Source organism: Phycodurus eques, chromosome 15, assembly GCF_024500275.1.
Source record: "Phycodurus eques isolate BA_2022a chromosome 15, UOR_Pequ_1.1, whole genome shotgun sequence".
NCBI lineage: Eukaryota > Metazoa > Chordata > Actinopteri > Syngnathiformes > Syngnathidae > Phycodurus > Phycodurus eques.
In genome coordinates this window covers 12534700-12550850 of record NC_084539.1, presented here as the reverse complement: position 1 = coordinate 12550850, position 16151 = coordinate 12534700, and the positions used below count along the sequence as shown (strand labels likewise).

The following is a 16151-nucleotide window of genomic DNA, read 5'->3' as shown; positions in this document are numbered from 1 at the left end:
TAGACCCTGTAGGCTTGATTATAAAGTTTAACCACACTTTAGCACATGATAACACAAAGGGAGTGGAGGGGGGTGGGGGGTGAAACAGCAGGTAACGCTCAATTAAGACTTCAGAGTGTCACTTTTTTCCCCTTAGTGCTGCAGCAGAAGACGACACAAAGAGTGCACAAGCCTGTGATGTCACACTTGTGAGTGTGAGGATGCTGGCTGGTAGGGAAGAAACTTTGCCATCCTGGAGGTGGATATTACCTCATGTCTCTTTGTCTCTTTGTGTGTGTCCTTTGGTTGAGGTGAGGGTGCCGGTGGCATTAGAGGGTGTTTGTCTCCTCATGTATGTGTGTCATTCAGAAGAAGGGCAGATGAATGCATTACAGAGATACTTGAGAGTCTACTTTCATTTCGCACAGATCCTCACCCCTCATCCTTCCACACTTAGTCAATTTCGTAACTTTACTACTAACATTCAATGTGCCACAAATGTATCTATACTTAAACTGTTGGCCATCCGTTTTCTGGACTGTTTTGCACAAGGTCACAGGTGAGTCAAAGCATATCCCAGGTAACTGGGTGAGAGGCAGCGTAAACTATGGACTGGTCACCTGTGGCCAATTTAGATTTCAATTAACCTAACATGCATCTTTTTAGAATGTGAGAAAACCTACGCAAGCACAGGGGGGGACAAGCAAACCCCGCAAAGGAAGAGGTTTAAACCTTGAACCTCAGAACTGTGAGGAAGACCTGCTAACCACTACAGTTCACTGTGCTGCCTATTGTTAACGAGCGTGAGAGAGAAAAAATCAGGCAGCAACATGTTTGTATTTGTTTGTCTGACCACATTGTGGCGAGCAGCAATTAGTGACATAAACAGAATGTGAATGTATAATGTGAAGCCACATACAGTACAAACACACAAACAAAAGCCAGGTGTCTCTGTCCTGTTAAACCAATTTTAAAACAGATTACAAATCAGCTGACTTACTTTTAAATCCGGGCCAATATCATTTCTCATCTGTTGTTAGTCGGGATATGCATGGGGTGATATTGATGGTTATGTATTTAAACGTATTGGGTTGTTGTTCTGCATTCATCATACCCCTGGACAGATTTAGTGGTTGTTTGCATAATCCTGCTAACTAATTAGTCAACTAACTAAGTAAACCTACAAACAATACCTATTTTATGCTCGATGGAGTTTTAAAAAACACACACACGCAAACACGACTTGCAGTACATGCTTAATAACACCTCAGTGAGCTGTTGTTTTTTCTTGGCCCTCTGTGTGTTTTTCTCTCTTCCTGTCATCCGCGTACCCGTGCCGCCACCCCCCCCCCCACCCCCTCCCTCCCAATCTCCTTTAAAGCACTACCTTCTTACTCTCCGAGGCCTCAACCTCACTCGCCTCGGCCACCTCCACTCACTTTTTTCCTGTCTGCCAGACACAGATTTATTCTGCCTGTGATGTGTGTAGAGCACAGAAGTGTGAGCGAGTGGAAGGTGGATGATAGTGTGTGTGTGTGTGTGTGTCTGTGTTTGTGGGGGTGTGGGGGGGAGTGGCAGTGGAGCAGGTCAGTGGTGGGGAGGGAGGTGTGTGTATGTGTGTACAATAAGAGATAAGATCATGGCTCCCCAGGGGCTTGTTTGGCCCTGTACCCGATCCATCAAACGCCCGCTCCAAGTGTCAAGGTCAACTCTAATGAGCATTTTCTGGAGTCTTATTCTGTGCGCTGAACACCACCACTGTCTGCACGCACACACACACACACATACACACACACTGAGTACACTTTGCACATACTGTAGCCTACCTGTTCAGATGTACGATGGATGCTTGTGACAGGAAATCTAACATGCTCGCATTCATCCCAACATGTATGAAGTGGAGCCCTCAGATTGAACCTGAAGATGACAAGAAGAGGCCAAATCTGAACATCCACTTATTTAAGGATAGGCACTTTTATAGCTATGGATTACATCTCTTATAGCTAAATAGCTCCCTTTAGAAGGCAGTTTTGAAGAGAAACATAAAACAAAACTGAGAAGAAAAAAAAATGTCTGTAAGGGAGGTCAGTGCTTCCCAAGTTTCGATGTTATGCAAAGTACTTTGCAGGGATATTTGAACATTATAGGTATTGAAGTTTTGTAAACTGACTTAAAACTTCCTATAACAATAGGTGATCTGATTCTAGTTCTTTGATCTGACACCCAGAAAGAACTGCACAAACGTTCTCTGTTTGGGTGCGAGCTCGGACAAAAAAAAAAAAAAAAAAAAAAAAAGAAATCTCCATCACTAACCTAGATGGGCTTTAAGTTTCAAGAGTTCCTCATCATCCCATCATCACACTCCGATCTGCCAAAATTTGTTAAGGTTTGAAGGCTTGCAGAGTGTGGGCGTACGTGGGAGCATGTGGAGCATACTAATGAAGCAATAAAAGTCACGGCGGGAGGGGTGCAGGCAGGGGCTGGAGGAATGGTGGAGGGGAGGCGGAGGATCCACTGACAGGCGGTGGGATAATTAAGATGTTGCGACCCCACATATTACCTGCATATTGGCCAAATTAAGACACAGGGAGTTTAAGGCCACAAACCAAGGCTTGAATCTCAGTGTGTGTGTGCGTGTGTGTGTGTGTGTGTGTGTGTAGGGGGGGGGGGGGGGGGGGTTATTGTTTTGGAATAAAGGAATTAGACTGATGAAACAGTGTCAAATGTTAAATATATTTTTGCTCCAAGATTTCAAAAAAGGCTCATTTAAGTAATATGTTTCACAAATATTGATTTGATTTTCAGTGTGTGTGAATTTGCCCCTTTCTTTGTTTTATGATATTTTAAATTGGTTTCGAAGCAGAATGTTTATATTTGGACAACTGAAAAAAAAATAAAACTAAATAAGACTAAATGTTGTCACATAGCAATAGTATAGTTCGCTTACTCAAAGCTACAGCAATGAATAATAAAAGAATGGAAATAAAAAACAATAATAATAATAAAGAAACAATAATAACAGTAACAAAGAAGCGTAACCAGATATATCCAGGTTAAAGGAATAAACACAGATTGCTCCATATGTGATTTCAAAGCATGACACATATATTGATGAATTTTCATTTTAAATAATGAATACGTATCAGTGAAATTTCTTTGTTGTTTTTTTTGGGTGTGTCTCGAGGATGTGGTTCATGGTTATGAACGAGAACCCACCTCAGCGCATGGGGAGAAAAGGCCGGGGGCCCAGCCTGCCTGGGTCTCCCTCACGGCAGGTAGCGGATACGGGAGTGAACCGAGAACCTTTGGCACCTCCGGCGGAAGCACAGATTTCCACAGTGTCTGCCAGCTTGTGGGAGCCGCCATTGCAAGCCCACTCATACTGTACCTCACCTCTCAGGGCAAGCAGGTGGAGGGGGTCATTGTGAAAGATTAACATTGAACTATAAACCTGTAACGTGACATAAATTCATCTGTGTGGTAAAATGGATTTTAAAGCTAAGTGACAATAAAAACTTGGACTCAGTACCCACCATATTTTTTGGTCAATAATTGGCATAGTGTGTCATGTGTATGTAACATGGATAATAGGGTGAGATCTTGTGAAGCTGCTGCGTACTGTAGAATGATTTCATAATGTATTTTCTTCCTGTTTCTAGACCTGTGAATATTGCATTTCAACCTCAACCTGCAATGCACTAAATAATGCACTCTGACCATCCAGTCTTGACAAACATCTTTTGGTCATGATTCGTTCAGCAACACCTCGCTTCCTTCCTGAGCATTACAGTAAATCTTCCATATTTGTTACATGTTGTCCTCTTGGTATAAACCGAAGAGCACAAATGTAAATTTCACATCTTTCAATGTTTTTAAGTGCAGTTACTTAGAACCTATTGTTTCCACCTTCAACAACAATCCAGTATTTTTTAACAAATGGTGAAATTATATTTATAAATAGTTTTCTTTTGTAAATTTCCGTCTTATGTCATTGCAAAAATGCCCCCGAAAAACATTGCAACTTTGGCCATTGTGGTCCACAGCAATGACGAAAATAGGCAGCAAAACTCCGGGAGGCACTGCATAATATTTACTAGAATGTCACTCAGTACCGTGTAGAAGAACAGCAAAGGAAAAATACGACTGAAATATTGTTGTATTTATATTCATCTTTTTTGTTAGCTATCAGGGTACTTCCTGTTTCATTTTGCAAAATCCTGATCACTGAACATTACTGCTGTGGAAGATCATTACAACAACAACATGAGTAATGGTCCTTTTCCACAGAACTACATGTTTTACTCTTTTTCCTGAAGTATGCAACAGATTGGCTAATCTATAATATATAATATTTAAACATTTGCTAGTTCAAGAGCCAACTGTGTGAATGTGTACTCTCTGATTTGATGTTGAGACTCAAATGTAGCTTTTGGAATTTAGAACCTGCTTCAGACAAGCCTGCTTCAGACAAACAAAAATACTCAGAAGACTGGCATATTTTTTTAATTTAAAAGTGTTTTATGAAATGCAATATTGCTTCAAGTCAATCAAGCAATACAAATATAAATAGATTTACAACATTTCTTACCGTTTCGTCAGATCTCCTTGACTTAATTCATGCTGGACTCCTTAGTTTAGGCTCAAGTGGTCAAAGGTCAGCAAAAACAGGGTCACCCCCAGTTTGAAGGAGCTGGCATTCCTCATGAGGCGTGATTATGATGGATGTTTGCAGTTCTTCGTCCTCGGCGTGGCCACACCCTTCTCCATTGGTTCCTCACTCACCTCCGGGCCTCTTGGCACTAACCCTGCGTCCCACACTATTCTGACCAGATGTGTTCGCTGAACTCTGTCAAGAATAATAAAACACTAGTTGCAAAGGGCACGCAAGCAGTGCGGAATGGTTAGGCGGGTAGTTCCGCATGAATGAAAAATACCCAAGTCTGAGCCAATTTAGTCATATTAATTCAATAATTATTATTTGTTTAGGCTGTGGAAAGTTTGTTATTTTTAGCGCAGTCACATGACAGCTGAAGCTTCAAATGACAAATCAAAGTATCTAACGATCCCCAATCAAAAGTTAAATTCATGTTGACAATAGTGGCTGTATAACAGCTTCCAGTTCTGCTGGGCTTGGTACAAGATTTTGGTTTGACTGAGGTTACTAATGTTGGACCTTAAAGAAAGCCCGATGCCTCACCATCTCTGTTCTAATTGATCCCAACTAACTATGCATGATGATCCAATTCTTTAACACCAAGAAAGCAGGCTGTTATGGGCCTTACTTTGTGCAGTGGATCAAAAAAAAAAAAAAAAAAAAGGTCTTCCTCACACTATGCCACAGAATTGGAAGCATAGGAGTAGGAATTTAAAAAAATAAAATAAAATACTAACTGATTACTTTAACTGGGAGGTATCTCGCAATTCTAGTGTAGATTTTTAAAATCAGATACATTTTTTTTTGTAAAAACATAGTGATTGAAAGGTTAGGTCATGTATTATTGGATACAAGTGTTAAGATCTTCACAGTGAACTTAAGGGGAGGAGGCATGGAAACATCAAGTCATTGTACCCCCAAGGGTGCATTGATGTACTTTTTTTTTTTCTGAGAGAGTAGGTACAAAGGTTGGACAAAATATCAATACGCCAATGTATCATTATCTCCTGTCATATGTTATCAGCGTACCAATGTGAAGTATTAAAAGCTCTCTTCTATTTGGGTCGATATTCATGGCTGATGGATCCTCAAATGGAAAAGAATAAAGAGAAGACGAAACTTAGTAGAGTGTGCAACATTTTGTATAAGGACTGTTTTAACTTCGCAGGGAGGAGATCTGGGTTTGAATTTCAGTTGGAACATTTATGTGTCGTTTAAGTGTTCTCCCCAAGCTTGCGTTTGTTTTGTCCAGCTACTCCGGTTTCCTCCCGTAGCCGAAATACTTTTATCCTTCATAATAATTCTTCTCATTGGCCATAGGTGTGAAGGTGAGCGTGAATGGTCGTTTATACAGTATGTGCTATTTAACTGACTGGCCAGGAAGTCAGTGTAGAGATTGATCAGTGTGATATGTTCCAGTTTCCTGGAACTAATAAGAACTCCAGCAGCAGCATTTGGGACCAGATGCAGCTGTTGGATTGATTTTTTTTTTTTTTTTGTTCAGACCTGTGAAAACCCTGTCACAATAGTCCAATTTATTGACAATGAGCGTGTGAACCAGCTCTTCTGTATTTTGTTTGGAGAGAAGACCTTTGATTCTAGAAAGTTTCTTAAGGCGGTACTAAGCAAACTTGGTCAGTACATGGAATTAACTTTGACAGCCAGGGACCCAACACTGACTCCTGCTGTACCCCTATTTCTGACAACACTGTCACTACTTCCTTAGCTCATATTTTTTCACTGATCATACTGTTGACTGGATGCCACGTGAAACACAAAGCATTGCAAATACACTGACTTTCGAAAGGATACCATTTGTGTCAAGACAGCAACTTTGTTGATGAAGACAAAGCAAAAGCTTGATTTGGATCCAAACCAGAATGTTCTGGCCAGAAGTTGGTCAGGATGAGAAATGGTGGCAAAGATCGTGGCAGGTCCAACCTGCATTGATGGTGAGAGTGCTGATTTCCTTCACAAATACCCCCACTCATCTTCAATGTTTTCTCCTGGCTCCCCATGGCCTTGGCCCCTGCAGGCAACACTCATTGTCTACCTCACACCTCTCTCTCACACACAGACACACATCATGGTTAGGCCTCCAATTAAATCAAAAATGGTTTGTTTTTATTGGTCTTTTGCGCTGACAAGTGGGCTATCATTCTGACGGCTTTACCTGTCAGCGAGCAGCTGAAAATCCTCTGTTGACAATGCCCAATGCTTCCAATTAGAGGAGAATCACACTCCCGGTGCGCTCGCCATCCTTCCACGAGCCCGATACCCCCTCCTCCCTGGGACACCTCCCCTCCCCTTTCCATCTTCCTCTCACTCTCTCCCCTCCACCTCCTTTCGTCTCCCTCTCCAGGAGAAGGGGCTCTGTGTCTGCTGCAAATTACCGACACAAAACGAAGGTGGTGGCGGCACTGCCGGTCCACGGACCCCGTCAGCATTAATGAGCCGATGAAGGTTTATTTGGTCCGCATGCATGTGCTAAATTCTTTCTTGTGTGACAGCTGACTGGGAAATGTGACTGTTAACCTTATAAAAGATTCAGTGGATTCTCATTATTTTCTGTCAACTCCACTACCTGATGGCGTTAAGGTGCACCATTTGCATCCCTGACTGGTTCAGGTCTACATCGCCACATCCGCACTCAAGACTTTTTTCTACTCGATCTTGTTTGTTTGTTGAGGGGAGTCATCTTTTACACACACACACCCCTCAAAAAGACACATGTTACTTGATGTTCCTAAACCGTAGAAATGCCAAAGTTTATTCAAAGACGACAAACAATATTACAAATCCTATCTGGGTGCAGTTTTCACAGAAGCAAGGGAATAAAACGCAACACATCTCACTTGTTTTCTAACAAAAAGCAGCAAGCTGAGGAGGCCCAGCAGGCCTCATTAGAAACGCTTATGGGCACATTTCCAATAACAGTGAAAAACAAAACAAAGTGCTGATATGCTACCAAAATTGACAGTCCAGTTATGGAGGAAATCCACCTGCTGCCCAATCTTTAATGCGTCCAATATCGTAAATAATAACATTGGCTTTTAATACTTAGATAATTAAACAGTTATTATAGCCAGAAGAGAAACAATCCCAGCTGAAGTGAAATGAGTGCCAAAGATATTTTTGAAAAAATAAAAAAAATCTGAGTGGCTCTAAACACTGCCAAAGACTTGTGATTGTTTATTTTTTTTCTAATTCGTTTGAAAAAAAAAAGACCTGCCCCCGCCCACAAACAGTCACCAATTTTGAAACTCCACTAAATAATTAAGTTCTTGATAGTAGGCCTATACAAGTATTTGTTGCTGCTGACATTAGCTTGATTTGTTGCCTTCATAATTTTATATTAAAACATGACTTTCATATTTTGTAAGTAACTAAAATTTTCGACAATTTTTTTTTTGGGGTAAGACTCATTCTAATTTATTGCTCTGTAGATTCATGATGTAAAAAATAACTAATAACTTGGGCCAACATGTTTAGATTTTTTTTTTTTTACTATGCAAAATAAATCATGATTATTTCCTTAATTTTGGTATAGGATAGAAACAATTTTCACTTATCATCCCCCTTTTTAAATATGTATTCTTCAACTTTCATTTTGATTTTAAGTTCAACTAATGAAAACGTTGGTATTTATTTAAAGAACATCACGTACTTATTAAAAGTTTCACACTCCGCATCACACCTCCACAAAAGGGCAAATCATAGAAGTTTAAACTCGTTATAATTTATTTACAACTAACTGGACATTAATGGGAAAGAAGACCAAAAAAAAAAAGAGGGCTGCTATGGAGAAAAGCATCAAACCCCATGCAGCTTGTTTTCCTGAGAAAGAAGCAGCCAAGGCAGGGTGTGTGCTGCCTGATATGAGCCTGGTCCCCGCCTCACTTGTGACAGCTTGCAACCGTGATGGGACCCCATGGGAGCCGGGAGCGGATTCACTAACCTGCCGGTGTCTGGGACCGACGCGCGCCTCCAATCTGGTGGTCACATGGTGTGTGGGTGTGTGTTAGATTATTAGGGGCTGCCGAGGCCGTCGCAGGGCAAACTGTGCAGTTAAAAGCGCGCACAATGGTTTTGCATGCATGTTAAGGTGAAAAGAGCACACAATGGCAACTCGCTTGCCTTCAAGTTTGGCTTCATGCTGGTGCTTACTGTTGACAATTACCAGGGACTATTAGATTGTTATTGTGCTGTAAACGACGACAGCTAGACGGCGAGGCCTTGGTGGTTATTTAAAAAAAAAAAAAAAAGTTTTTGTTTTGGCCCTGACTATTTTTTTTAATGCAAAGAATAAAGATATTAGATCACGGTATTTATTCAACAAAATAAAAAATGCAAGAGTGAATTATTTAATAATGTATCGAGACAAGAAGGCATCGAGAATACAATCCCCACTCAGCATGAATAAATAAATACATTTAAAACAATATATTTTTGACTTCTTTGGAATCTTCACTTATTATTTCTGTAAACACTATTAAATATGATGTTTCGCCTTAAATACATATTTCGAAATGATGATAAAATGCTGAAAACAATCCGGTCAAAGAAGGAAAAGCAGTTCCTCGTTATAACCCCATAGAAGCCTCATCAATGATGTAATGAAAGCAAACAGTGTGAAAATTGCCTGTAAACACTCGGATCTGAGTCTCCTGATGAATCCACTGTCTCTTTTATCAAAGTGAGGATGAGCCCGGTAGGAGACGTCAGAGGGAGGGTCTACTGGGGGCGTGCGGGGGTGGGGGGCTCCACTGTCAGCCAATCAAGGCGTGTCACAGGGGACTCACGTGGACGAGACGCTGTTAAAACCTATAGCTCCTGACTTTTTCTCAAGTTCCATTTTATACCACTTCCCCCCCATCTCGTCTTAGTTGGGACTATTTAACCCACTTTACTGCAATTCCGCGCATCCACGTGCACGTTTCCCGTTCGTGCGCTTGCAGTTCTGCCCTCCACCCGCATCCTGCCTGCGTTCGGCGTGGTAAAAAGAATGAGAACAGTTGTCTCATGTGCTGACCCGGTGATCCATCTGGTGCCTGTCCATGGTGCTGAACCGGCTTCGTGAGTCTTTTTCCGGCTGCTGGTGCGTGTGAAATCATCCGAGTTGTACAGAAGAAATCCATCTGGACTCATCTTGATTAAGAGCAAAACACCCAAACTGGATGGACGACGCCAGGGACTACTTAGGATATTATATTATTATAGTAAAACAAAACAAAAAATAATAATAATATTAAGAATAATAATTAACACAATTTTCTTTCGGCTGCAACGACAGTAGGAGGATCACCTTCAAGAAATAAAAACTTGTCCCAAATACCAAATGGTAGTTTGAGGAGCCCCCCACCCGCCACCCCCGCCCCCCAACCGGTCAAGACAATGGAGGCGTCCGCCAACGGCTCCAGTTTCGGCATCGACTCGCTGCTCTCCCGCAGGCCCGGAAGTCCGCTCTCCAAGGGGGACAGCCTGGCGGGGGAGTGCCGCTCGCCTCTGGAGTTCAGCCCGAGAACCGACGCGGAAAGCGGCTGCTCGTCGCCGCCCTCGCCCAGGAGGGAGTGCGCGGACGAGGCGGCCCAGAGGCAGGGACACGGCGTCGGCCTGCCGCCTCACCTCCAGCACGGCGGGGCCCAGCAGAGGACCATGACCTCGTCCTTCCTCATCAGAGACATTCTGGCGGACTGTAAGCCTCTGGCCGCCTGCGCGCCTTACTCCAGCAATGGACAACCGACGCAGGAGGTCGGCAGACTGGCCGCCAAGATCGCCGACGACTTTTTGGAGAAAATCCACAGTAACTCGTCGTCGGACAGCGAATATAAAGGTAGAACGACACACACGTGCACATTTCAATGAGAGAGAGAAGTGAAGAACTGTTTCACCGCTCCACAGCGTTACGTTACGTGTCTTCTACATTTTCTGTCTTTTGTCTAACAATTATTACCAACCTACAAATGTCAATTACACTACCGTGATGACAATAAAATCCAATTAATTTTGAAACGAGACACGAAATAAAATGCTATCATGCCGCAAAATATAATCAAATGATGTTTTCGATGCACTGCAGACAGAGACGCAAAGAGTACAACAAATAATCATTTAGGTGAACATAATACAAATGTAAAACCAACTGAAATATGAAGATATGTACGTCGATTCTCGAAAAAAAAAACAACAACAACGTGCGATTATCTTCAAATGGACATATTATTAGATGATTTAGGCGTATATGTGGTTTAGATTTTAATTGGAAATACTGCACCAACCATGCATGCACGTCATAAATATAAAATTACAAATAACAGAACAGCTCGTTACTATAGGACTTTCACCCCAAAACTATCTATTTATTTTCTCAGAGGGAAGAGGCTGCTGATATTGAAATAAAATACAACAACACGTGTTTGTTTGTTTTTTTTAATTTTTTTTTAATTATTATTGCTATTGTGGTGTTATAGAAAAAAAACGATGCATACTGTAAATAAATTACAATATAAACTGTGATTCCCCCAGTCGTACAAGTTAACGAGTTCACTCCTATTCATAGTATTGTATTTCTCTTTTTTTCGTTTTATTTTAAATATAGATGACATATGTTTACAGAAAGCAGCTGTTGATGAGCAAGATGGGGTGGGGGTGGGGGGCACGAGTGGAATATTCAGATAAAAGTCACGATCGTGTCAGCCATATCAGACATGTCGCCCGGGCTGACACGTCAACGAAGCGGCTCGTGGAATCAAGTCCACTGCTGCGCCACAGAACCACACGCACACATTTTGATAAAGACACACTAGAAAATGCTATATACAGTAAATCCCCACACGGCGACTTTAACAAGAATAATAATAAGAAAGAAAGAAAAAAAACTAGCCTAATTAGAGATAATAATACATTTTCATGAACGCTGTGGATTTCTCTTCGTCATCTTGAGTCACGATTGCTATATATTCACTGTCACGCTCGTGTCTCGAGTGTGTTCGTTGGTGCGCCGATTGATGGAAGAAGCCGCGGGGCCCACGGCGAGCGTTTGATTCCCCACCCAGCCGCCTCCTTTCCTACAATATATCAGGGAATTTGATGCAATTTGTCCCCGCCACTAATCACATTTGTTGGCGCTCAAGGCCGAGCGGCTCTTGATTTCCACTCGTTTCCGCGCTCTTGTGAAGTTCTCGCGGTCGCGCTTGAAAGGCGGACGCGTGCGTTCTTTCCCTGGTGGCTCAATTAGGCGGATTATTGGCCTGCCGCTTGCTTGAGACGACATACTATCCCCCCCCCCCCCCCCCCCCCCCCCAAAAAAAAAAAAAAAAAAAAAAAGATTTCCCACTCGTGTTTTGTGTGAGTGTGTGTGTGTGTGTGTGTGTGTGTGTGTTTAAAATCAAAGTACTCGCCCTGACCTGCCTCCACGCAGGAGGGGGCAGCTGACGTCAAAAAGTTAACATTGAAGGCTGCATACCGGAAAAGTATTTTAGAACATTTTGAAGTTACATCATTTGGCTCAAGTAAAAAAAAATTAACAAATAAAATAGGAGCCCTCATGCACATTCCGCACAATGCCAGCAACATTACAAATCAAAACCATAATTTGCAGTAAGTGGCAATTTTGATTTGATTACATAAATACTTCCATTTTTGAAATATTTAATACACGCGCTTGAGTTTATAAGCAAATGTAATAAACTACAGGATGTAACAGCATATTTACAAGCCAGCTAATTCAAGCACACAAAAACTATAAGCCACAAAATTATACACAGTGTAGTATCTACTATGAAAACAGCACAGTCGTAGTCTAGTGTGCTGTAATATCAAAATATGAATATATAAATGTAATTAAACGTAGTAAATCTCGAAATATTTTGCGAAGTATCCAATGCATAAATGAAATCCATTCAAAGATGGTAGTAGAGTACTGTAATCTATTTTGATGTATCAAAATCTGTACTATTCAACCCGGATTCAAGAGTGTGTGCAACAACTAATTAACAAAATTCGATTTTTTTTAATGTTGTTTAATGTTGTTTTTTTTGTAGCCGCGTTTTGTTTTTGCTGATAAGAATTCAACATTTAGCTTTTCATGGCTCGGTTTTCACCCCCACCCACCTCCCCAATTTTGTGTCCTGTTGCCCACGCGCAGTGAAAGAGGAGGGGGACAGGGAGATCTCCAGCAGCAGAGACAGCCCCCAGGTCCGGCTCAAGAAGCCCCGAAAGGCCCGGACGGCCTTCACGGACCACCAACTGGCGCAACTGGAGCGCAGCTTTGAGCGCCAGAAGTACCTGAGCGTCCAGGACCGCATGGAGCTGGCCGCCTCGCTCAACCTCACCGACACCCAGGTCAAGACCTGGTACCAGAACCGAAGGTACGAGCGTCCCATTTCTCAAGGGCCGCCATATTTGCGACGGATTGGACAAACACGCGTTTGCTCATTTACAGAAAACGAATGGGCGTGACATATTAATCGTGACATTTTAAATGATTAAAAATGGACATCAAATGCGGAAATACGTTTTTACTGTGTTCGCTTAAGCACGAATTTGTCTTCGGTTTCGACTCTCGGGCATCTAAATGTCATAAATAAATACAAAAAAACAACACTTTGACCCATGAATAATGCATGGTTGCATGTGTGTATATCAATTATTCAAACAAACCACTATATCTCCTCAATTATCTTTAATATGAATTATTCACCTGCGTGGAGTGCACGCAGACATGTTTGGGTGTGAATACAAGAGGCATCTTGAGACTATTAACGAATAAATAAAGAAATAAAGAAATAGATAGATAAATGCAGACCTGCCTTCTAATTGTCCACTTAGTTGTTTTAGGCATGTACATCGGTTGCACACGATTAAAATGTGTTTATCGCTCTATTATTTTCGAGGAGAAGAGGGAAAAATTACGTCAGTTCATCACCTTATCACCTCATGTACAACCAACTATACAAAAAAAAAATTAACTACTCCCCCCCAGTGTACACTGAAAAAAAACCTCCTTTGGATTTAATTCATTAGTACAAGTATACACGTGTTTAACTTATATATATTATTTGATTGTTCTCGAGGAATCCAAGTGAAATTACGCGAGTTGAGCAGTTTTCAATCTTGCACTTTTTGGTTGTTCTTTCTAGTATAGATAGAGAGAAAGGCTAACAATGTGTAACCGCTGTGTCTTGAAGGACCAAGTGGAAGAGGCAGACCGCGGTGGGACTGGAACTCTTGGCCGAGGCTGGAAACTATTCAGCCCTCCAAAGGATGTTCCCGTCGCCCTACTTCTACCCACAGAGCCTGGTGTCCAACCTGGACCCGGGGGCGGCCCTCTACCTGTACAGGGGCCCCTCGGCGCCCCCACCCAGCCTGCAGAGGCCCCTGGTGCCTCGCATCCTGCTGCACGGCCTGCAAGGGGGCAGCGAGCCGCCGCCCCCGCCGCCTCTGCCCCCCATGTCCGCTGTGCTCTCCCGGCCGGCCCAGCAGCGGTGAGCCGGGCATCCGGATGCGACCAGTCGAAGCGAAATAAAGACACGAACTCGTTAGGAGCTTTTATGGTGCACATCATCGGAGACATCATGAGCCTTTTGCCTCGACAGTCCTCCTGCAAGAATCGCTCTCCTCCTTTTTTTTTTTTTTTTTTTTGGGGGGGGGGGGACGGAGGGGAGGGGGCACTTATTTATTATTTATTTATTTCAATCAAAAGTCTCTAAGTTATGTATTTATTTGAATTCATTCAGTATTTTAAAACATTTTCGCAACCTTATACACGCTGGTTCTTTCATTCTATTAACCTCTATTGTTATTGTTGTTGATTTTAAAAATCATTATTTTTATTATTATGGCGGCGACGGTGAGCGCATCCTCCTAATTTTAATTGTAATATAATTAGGATCCAAAAGCTCCCTTTGCTTTCTTGTAAATTACGACTTTGACTTGACACTAATCATGTTCAAATGTTAAAATCTGTAAATAAGAATATTTTAAATTGCAGTGGCCAGAGACGTCTTCTTCTTCTTATTATTTATTATTTTCTAAAACCCATACAGTGTCTTTTTCACACCGCGGTGATGCAGTTGATCATATAGGCTAGTTTAGCCAATCAAAATATACTTTACAGGCGTTCAATTATGGAAATCAATCTATTCGATACGTTTTCTTTTACAGTTGGAGTTTTCGATTGAAGTAAAATGCCAATTAGTGTATTTAAAATGTTGCGTCTTCTCCTCTTATTATTTTTTTTAAACTACCCCTTCCAACAAAACCCCCAAATGATGACAGCCGGGTTCACCTGCTGGTACAAACAGCCTGTTGATTTGCTTTAGATGTATTTGAACAGACGTTGTGATTTATTTATTTTTTTTGGTTCATATGAAGCCGTAATAACTTAAATGTTCTCCGCTCTTTTGGTGAAAAAAATAAAATGTAACATTGCCAATGCAAGCTTGTGGAGTGGTTCTCGTTTCTCTTCCGTTCTTCGAGTTCCTTTCGGTGAAATTTACAGCAAACGTTAAAAGATGGGCGATTTGTTGTAAAAAAAAAAAAAAAAAAAACCAAAAAAACATAAATGTGGAAATAAAAGTTTTGGATTTAATCATGTGACCATACTTATTCAAGCTACATATACAATGAACATTTTGTAATCTGCATATGTGGAACTCAAGTGAGCCACTCAAAAAATGACAACAATAAAAATTATTTGAAATGCAACTAAGTGTCAACATATTAATATAACTTATATTCTGCGTGTATCAGTATGTTATATAATAGTCTTATTTAGTTTTTTTTTTGTCTCAGAAGTACGCAGCACTTATTTAAGAATAATTAAGGTAATTATAGAGGACAATAGACAATTTAATTGTCAAAAAAAAGCAAAATCATTTAAACACACAAGGGCAGTTTGCTATTGAGTTTATAGTTAATTAAATAACTCGACATGGCAGACTATAAAGAACATGCTCAATATAAATATCCAATTTCGATATTACATTTAGAAAATTATTGGGCTTCGAGTCGTCATTCATTCTTTCATCAAGTGTCAGTGACTTTTATTAAACTTTGCAGCAAGCAGTTCAAAATCAACATTGCGGATGACTCATATGAGGGAATTGTAGTTCAAAACACTTTTCCCAAGTTTGTTTTAACATCTTAATTTATTTAACGTCTTCTTAAGCGCATTAAAAGGTTAATTGAACCCCCCCCCCACCACCCCCCAAAAAGGAACCAAGGTGTATATTCATTTATATTTCATTATATTTCATATTTCATCGCTTTTACACTGCTGTCAGATAAAACTTTTTTTTATGGGATGAGGACGTCTACAGCTGCATATACAACTTGAACTTCAAGAGCGTGCGTGTTTAAAACGCCGCAGCGAAGCTGATAGGGAGGCGCCAGCTTCATCCCATCTTCTGTTAATATCACCTGCACTTCCCTAAATTAACAGCAGCAGCTCCACTTGGTTTTCCATAAACAATGCACGAGATGAAATATTAATGCCATGTGCGCAATTGTTTAAGTG

At 41.2% G+C, this 16151-nt stretch overlaps 1 protein-coding gene across 1 annotated transcript; it reads left to right on the top strand.

Annotated features, from left to right (window-relative positions):
• Window positions 1-10027: 10027 nt before the first annotated feature.
• On the top strand, window positions 10028-14122 carry barhl1b (BarH-like homeobox 1b). Its single transcript, XM_061698939.1, has 3 exons — window positions 10028-10466; window positions 12780-13002; window positions 13822-14122. The coding sequence occupies exons 1-3, from the start codon at window positions 10028-10030 to the stop codon at window positions 14120-14122; spliced, it is 963 nt and encodes a 320-aa protein (XP_061554923.1).
• Window positions 14123-16151: the final 2029 nt, after the last annotated feature.